The sequence below is a fragment of the Furipterus horrens genome, unplaced genomic scaffold (assembly GCF_987537825.1).
Source record: "Furipterus horrens unplaced genomic scaffold, mFurHor1.1.pri manual_scaffold_12, whole genome shotgun sequence".
Taxonomy (NCBI): Eukaryota; Metazoa; Chordata; class Mammalia; order Chiroptera; family Furipteridae; genus Furipterus; species Furipterus horrens.
Window position 1 is genome coordinate 43676866 of NW_028327182.1, and position 8135 is coordinate 43685000.

Genomic DNA, 8135 nt, shown 5'->3' on the forward strand with positions numbered 1-8135 from the left:
GTGGAGGGGGTAAAAGGGGAAAAACTGGGAAAACTGTAATAGCATAATCAATAAAATATACCTAAAAAAAAAAAAAAAGAATAGAAAATGTAGTCAGAGAAATAAGATTTTGGACACATATTATATGTTCTTCTAAAGATGGGTAATTCCTTGGATAAACTTCTTGATGTGAAATTGTTAGACCAAAAATACTAGGACACTGAGCCTGCCTCATATTCACTATGAGAGTTACCAGTATCCAGAATTAAGTACTTGCCATAGAAAGAGATGTCCTTCTGATGATTAAGTTTATCCCAGGGCCTCTCCAATCAATGTAAGTCTTCTGAGCTGGCCTCCAACGTTTTCATAGTTAGGAGGATATGACAAAAACCAATACTACAAACCATTCCTTATTTTGCGTTTTATTTCTAAGAGGTCCTAAACAATAAGGCAGTATCATTGTTTAAGGAAACAGGCTTTGGAATCAGAGCCAAGCTTTAATGCCCATTATCTAAGGGACCCTAGAAACACAGTTAATCTCTTTGAACTGGGATAACAAATACTCTCCCAGGTGGTTGAGATGATGACAGAGCACATGGTAGTATTCAGTGATAGCCATTCCAGCAGTGCTCCTAAGACAGTATCATTATTGCTGTTGCTATTGTTTTTGTTAGTATTATCATTATTGCTTTTACCTAAAGTTCCGAAGAAATCATTGCCTAGGAAAGGAAATCCAGGTCTGTTGGCCAGAACAATCATCCTAAAATCAGGATGAATCCCAATAACATTTTCTCTTCCACTGACATTAGCAGAATCTGAAAAACAAAATTTCTCCTTATTCTTTATTGAGATTTAACAATAATAATATCAAGTTACAGCCTTTAAAATAATATAACGAGTAGTCCTACTGTTCAATTATTTGAAAAACTCTAAGAAATCTGGTTATAACAACTTGGTTGCAGAAAAAAAAATTTCCTTTTGAAAGTCTGTTTAAGAGCAGAATATTGATAAAGCATATACATACTAATTATACAGGAACTTCCCTTTTTATGTAAATCCAATGTACACCTAGAAAGCATATTTGTCCAAATGTTGTCTTACAGTACTTAAACTTAGCCTGAGATGCTGTTATTCCTTTTAAAAAATAATAAAAACAAGAATCCATTACAGGGGATAATCCAAAGGACAGTCAAGGACACTCCAAATATCCTTTAGTTTATATCAAATCATCAGCTGCATCATTTGCAGAGAATCTGCCATTTTGCAGCTAAGGAATAACTCCTGTTCAGATTATGTACTTGACACTCAACCACACAGAATAAAGGTCTTGAACGCATAGTCAACGCATTAGTGTAATACTGATTTATTTCCAGTGAAGAAATTCTGCCATAGTTTTTAAAATAAGTAATCTCAAGTTGACTGGAACTTTCTTTGTGCAAATGCTTAAGGAATTAAAGGAACCGAATATTATCATTAAAAAACGATAGTTGTGATGCACATGCAGTTTTACTTGAGTCTATAAGAACCTACACTTTTACTTTTTTGATACCAAAAACCAATGTTTGATCTCCATTAATTTTAGTAGTGGCAAATAACAAGGGATGTGATCACAGGCAAAATTTAATTAATTCATTAATTAAAATAAAAATGATTGATAAAAAATGAAAATTAAAAAAAGCAAAGAAAATGAAAAATACAGCCCCTATGATGCTTTATGAAACCATGCTCAAAAGAGCTTCAGGGGCTCTTGTATTTAAAATAGTGTTTCCTATCAAACTTAAGTTTAAAAATCATGATGACCTGTTTCAAAAATGTTTCAGAAAATAGATAATGCTACTCCTTAACCACAATTTTATTCCAGCCATTCTTTCTTGCTTTCCATTTCACTGTCCTCATAACGCCTCTAAAAAGGGCAGGCAAAATTCTAATCTGGAGAGTTTGCATGATCCGTCTAATGGATGACATTTAGGCTGTCTAACTCAAATCCTCATTTTTACCATAAACTCATTGTGAAACTGAAATGTTAGAATAATTTATTAGTGAATTTCCTGGGCTCAGAAACAGCAACCTTGTAATGACAATGTCCAAGAAGAACATCTCTGTGGCAACACACTTGTACATTTTTATGAGGTATTTTTTCACATGTTCTCTTCACATATTGAAGATTTTACTTATCAGTCTCAAGTTGTTTGATTACTCTGGTATTAGCTATATATTTTCAGTGGTTATAGATTTTCAGGTCTTTTCAGGATGCAAAACTTTTAAATTAGGAACTGGAAAACGTTCTCACATCGCATTAGACAAAATTTTTCTTTGTAGGTTAAACAGACTGATTAGATTCATCCACCTACATTTTATCTAACAACACCAAGAAAAAATAAACAGATAAATAAAAGAAAGAAGATAATCCAAAACAGAGGATAACATCTTCCTGAGGTAGCTGTGTATATGTGCATGTGTGTGTAATATATCTGTATATACACACACACATCTATTTACACACATATGTGATAAATGTATATAAAATAAAATGCCTAATTTTTCTAATTATCCGGAGATAAAAATTTTAGTATTGTAATAGAAACTTGCTAGAGCTTTAAAAAATTTAAGATAACAATAAAGAAAATATATTGCACAATAATTGAGAAGTGAGTGTAATAAAGATTATATGTTGGTATTCTCAAAGTAGAAAAATTTGAAGCTGATTTGTCCTAAAAGTACTATTGAAATTTTCAAAGATACTATTTGGTTACAAAAACTGAAACCAAAAAAGCTAGATTCAGACATAGTGATTTTTGTAAATGACTGTCAGTAAGGACAACTTGAACTTAACACTTTCTTGGAGATAAGTAGTCAGCTAAGGGGTGTGACTGGATATCAGGGATGTAAAAATTGCATATATTAAAAGAAATGTTGCTTTTTCATATACTCACTTGCAACAATGCGTCTTCCATCTGCTAGAATCATTTCTCCATTTTCTACTAGAGTTTTTAAAATACAGGTGACATTTGTTGGGGCCTTGTCTGCCTCATCTACTACCAGAACATGACCCAACTTTATTGCTTTAACCTTTGAAGACAGAACATTAATCATAAACAAAAATAAAAGCAAGCATTTTAAATTTCATCATTCAGTGCTTTGGATTTACAAGAGCTAATTATATTTAAGTTATGCATACATTATCACAAAGAAAGTCTAACAGATCTGGAAACAAAATTTATGGATCTCCACAAAAAGCTTCTCATAGTTACTGAACTGCTAACTCTGCAGTAATTACTTTATTTTCCTTTAGCAATATAATTATTCCTATGTTGGTGAAGTCCACAACATATAACATGCCAGAGTAGGGGAGATTTAAAGCAAGTATAACAAATAGAGAAATTACAGTGCCAGGGGGGTTAAGTGAGACATCACAATAAATAGTGGATTTTAGAACATTGTATTTGTTATAGCTCTAAGAGTATACACTTTTTATAGATCAAAATGGACTGTGAAGAGGTGAGTATTCAAACAAAGGGTATCAATGGTCAAACTCAAGAAATCCTGAAGTATATTGAGGGAAGAGTAAATATGAATAGTCTTTCTTCGCTCAAGGTTAAATGTAAGAAAGAAGAGGGTCTGAAGTGACAGATCAGGTCTCTATTACTAAAAAATATGTACTTTTCCTCATTAAGTAATGGGATATGACTAAAGATATATGAGTTCAGACATGATAAGAATGGAGTTTGGAGCTATAGTTTAGAACATTTAATCTGGGAGCAACATGCAGAATTGACTAAAGGGGGGAGTACCATAATAATTTGGTCAAAAAATGGTCTGGGGACCTGATTTTAGGGGAGAAAGCATTGTGAAAATGGAAATAAAAAGCATTAGATTGATCTGAAGAGTATTTCAGAGCTATAATCTACAGTCTTGGAAACTGATTAGAATGGAAGAGGGGAAAGAAAAAAATAAGAGAAAGTCCTAGGTCTTAGGTGACTCTTTAAAACATTTTTAGAGAATGGACAGAAAGAAATACTCGATGAATTTAAATGTAAACCCAAATATTATATTTTTAAATAGTAAGAAATATCTCATAACATAAAATGGATCATATCATAAACTTTTCTCATTATATAGTTTGGCAAATAATTCTAAGGAAGTACAGACAGAGAAATAAGTGATTTCCTCTACCACAAATATTGTATTCCATATTCTTTTTTAAAATTATATTTTTAGGGAGACGAGATGGGAGGGAGAAAGAGAGGGAGAGAAAAATCATCGATGTGAGAGAGACATCGATTGGTTGCCTGTCTCATATGAGCCCCAACCAGGAGGCAAACCCACAACCTAGGCATGTACCCTGACTGGGAACTGCACTGGTGACTTTTTGCTTTGCGTGATGACACCCAAACAACTGAGCCACAGCAGTCAGGGCTATTCCATATTCTTAAAAAATACAGTAAAGACTTTCTCTTTTAATTTTAGCATAAAAAGAAACTGAATTAAAAAAGAAGAGAACCCATAGAGCTTCTATCCCCAACCCCAGCCTTCACTTCCCTGTTCAGGCAAAGTCAGGCCCAACCTAGGAGAATTCAGGCAGGAATTCCGAAAGACTCCAATCACGGAGGTCTGGACTTACAGGGGTTCACACTATGGCTTATTCACGCCACTGCTGCCAAGGAGTTATCTACACATAAGCGTAGGCCAGGCAGGCCAGACCAGGATTTCTTTTAGGCCTTATGTGAGAAGCCGAGGAGTTGATCTTCCCAGCTGCCCAAAATATTGGGTTAATATTTTATTTGTTAAAATAATTTTTGAAAACATCCCAGAAGCATTATTTAACTTTAAACTCTGTACATTTGAAAAAGAAACAATTTTTTTTTTTTTTTTTAAATTCTGGAATGGAAAAGAAATCATTAGAGGATTTCAATCATTCCTTAAATCTCTCACTTAGGAGAAAGAACAGAGTAAGAAATCATGTTATTTTCCAAATAATTTGCAATTAAATATCCACTCCCCTAATGATATATAAATGAGTGCTTTCCAGTTAAGACTGAAATGTATTGGAATCTATGGGAGATTTCACACTCCACCACTCCCAAAGGCTAAAATACAACTATTATTCAAAAGAAAAATAGCTAACGACATTCATATAATTGGATTACTAACCAAAGGTGAGTCTTCATACACAATAAGTCCATCTTTAACAGAAGGCTGAAGAGTAAGGGTCTGTACAGTGGTGTCCCTAAAATCAAACCAACAAACACTTTTTAAGGAAATAAACTGACATTTGATCATGAATAAAAAACAACACAACAGCACTTCGTATCTTCTTTTTCTTCATCATTCTGTTTTCCCAAAATGCATTAAAAATTAGCAGATAAAATTCCATTCAGCAACAGCATTTTGTAGATGTAAATATAAATTACAAGGACTTGGGACTTAATCCAAGTTTACAGATTATCCAAGTTCTTTACTTCTCTTTTTCCTTCCAGATAAAAAGATTGATCACTTGTCTTTCCCTTGTGACAATTTAACGCCTCAAAATAAACTTCTGAGGGTGAAGAGGATAAATTAAAAGTATATATTTGTATGATATATACATTACTTATATTATTTTAAAATAATTTTAATGGTGAGTTTGGTGATGACTGCATGTTGCATGCCAATTAAATCAAGTCTATGAACTGCTCGTTCTGGCCCTGGGCCAATCTGCCCTCACTAGGTGAAACCCAGATTATTTTACCTGATTCCAGAAACCATAAAACCCATTTTATTTTCTTAAATCTACCTGCTATGATTTACCTGACTCTCCTTTGAGATCATGATATTCAAAAATATTAATAGTAAGCTATCTTGATGCTATACACTCTTCACATGATGAAATATGTTCACTCCACTAATGAATATTCTTGTCAAAAATGTGTGTTCATAAGCTGTAGGTGAAGGTAGGTCCAGCCACTTTTAAGGGGATCAAATTTATATCTTCAGCTTTTACATATGCTCTCTCTTAAAAAAAAATCCTATGGCCATCTTAATGATATCATACAGAGAATTAAATTACTTTCAAATGTGAGTAGCTCCTTTCTTTACAAGAGTCCAAGGGTTTTTTGTTTTTTTTTTCAAACTACCCTACCACTTATTCAAAGTAAAATATAAAGTTACAATTGTGCTGTTTTGAGTACCTGCTATGTATAAGACACCACTTGGAATGGGAACTTCAGACTTCAGTGCTATAACATACTTCTGAAACGTCTAGCCAAATTCCAAATTCAACTATAATTTATTAAAATTACTAAATGTACTAAATGTATCTATTAGAAAAAAAATAAATTCCATATGAAAATCATAAAAAAATCTTCAGGTATAAGTCAAATATTTTTAAAAAAATCAAAATCAGTACATTCCTTTGAGAAGCAGTAGTGAAGTGGTGGAAAGAGGACTTTGGAGTCAGACCAATCAGGACTTAAGTCCTAGTTCTTGTGAATTATTAGCCATATGATCTTGGGTAAGTAATAAAACTCACCCAGCAGGCTCATTGATAGAACACTTGAAACATATCTAGCACAGTATATGGCAGATAGAAAGTACACTTATATGCCAGCTTTAACTATTCTATTTCTTATTGTTACCGCTACTCTTACGATTGAAAGTTACTTGCCTGTCTAACTTCTACTTGGTCTTCAAGTTTTTAGTGTAAACAGTATTTATAGGAACTCCCCTCCTTGACTCTTTTTAGGCCAGGTTACGTGGCATTGCTGTCTGTTCCCCCTGAGCCCTGGATCTCCCCCAAGTTTAGCCCTTAACACACAGTAGTTGCTCTTTTTAAAAAGATTTATTTATTTTTAGAGAGGGGGGAAAGGAGGGAAAAAGAGAGGGAGAGAAACATCAATGTGAGAGAGAGAAACATAAATTGGGTGCCTCTTGTACATGCCCTGACCGGGGACCAAAACTGCAACCCAGGCATGTGCCCTGACAGGGAATCGAACTGGTAAACTTTCGCTTTGCAGGATGATGCCCAACCAACTTAGCTACACCAGCCACGTCTGTAGTTGTTTATTTTAATATCTACCTTTCTACACAGACTGTAAGATTTGAATGTAAACCATATATGCCTTGATCTACCTTGTCCCTCATCTGGTCCTACTGGATGTCTGGCTCACAGGATAAATTTAGTAAATATTTATTCAATAAATGAATGCATGAGTAAAATGAACAAAAATGCTAAAAGTTGAAAAATCATTTGTAGCTTATAGTGCAACATCCAATATATGAACTTCCAGATTCACTGGATCATGGAACTATTTTTTTAAATAGAGAACCTCGAACTACAGAATCCACTTTTGTAAATGCTGAGTGATGGAGGCTGATTTGCTTAGAGGCAAAGGATCTTTCTTACTCATTTATAAGTGTATATTAGAAAGTATAGTGATGTTGAGAAGTACATTTAGGGTTCAATAGCCAAGGGACTGAGGGGAAGTTGAGCTGAATTTCACTTATTATAGCAGGTAATTTCTGCCTGAGGGTGTGAGCAGGAATGCTGACAATACAACTATTGACATTTGAAATTTCTAGACTACTTGCTCTATGTGTACCCAGATTGAAAGGCCTCCTCTTCTAACCTGACCAAACGGTAACTGATTTCTTTCTTTTAAATAAAGTTATTTTTAAATGTTATCTTTCTATTTTTTCAAATTATTTATTTATTTTTAGAGAAAAGGGAAGGGAGAAAGAGAGGGAGAGAAAAACGTGCAAGAAATACATCCATCGGTTGCCTCCTGTACACCCCCAACTGGGAACCTGGCCCGCAAAACAGGCTTGTGCCCTGATTGGGAACTGAACTGGTGACCTTTTGATTCATAGCCTGGCACTCGATCCATTGACCCACACCAGCCAGGATGGTAACTAATTTCTTTAGTGAATTCCCTGGCAGTCTGGCATATTGCCATTACTGATCCCTATCCCAAGTTCCCAACCAGGGATCCAGGCTCTCATAGACTTGGTGCTATATCCACGATCAACTGCTTCCTACAGCTCTAGCACTACACTTTACAAAGAATCTATTATTATTCTTTAATCTTTGTTAAAATTCAAATTAAAATGTGTCTTAAATCCTTGAGGATTTAAGGAAAGGGAAAATATATTGTGACAATTTATTGGAGTTTATCAACTTT

The 8135-nt window shown here is 34.2% G+C and overlaps 1 protein-coding gene across 1 annotated transcript in view; it reads right to left on the reverse strand.

Annotated features, from left to right (window-relative positions):
• The window catches only part of VWA8 (von Willebrand factor A domain containing 8), a 432115-nt gene that overhangs the window by 189025 nt on the left and 234955 nt on the right, over window positions 1–8135 (reverse strand). Inside the window, exons 22-24 of the mRNA XM_090258845.1 lie at window positions 5131–5206; window positions 2913–3048; window positions 675–794 (exon numbers count right to left, since the gene is read on the reverse strand). Coding sequence (XP_090114971.1) covers window positions 675–794; window positions 2913–3048; window positions 5131–5206 — 332 coding nt within the window. The remainder of the gene's footprint in view (window positions 1–674; window positions 795–2912; window positions 3049–5130; window positions 5207–8135) is intronic.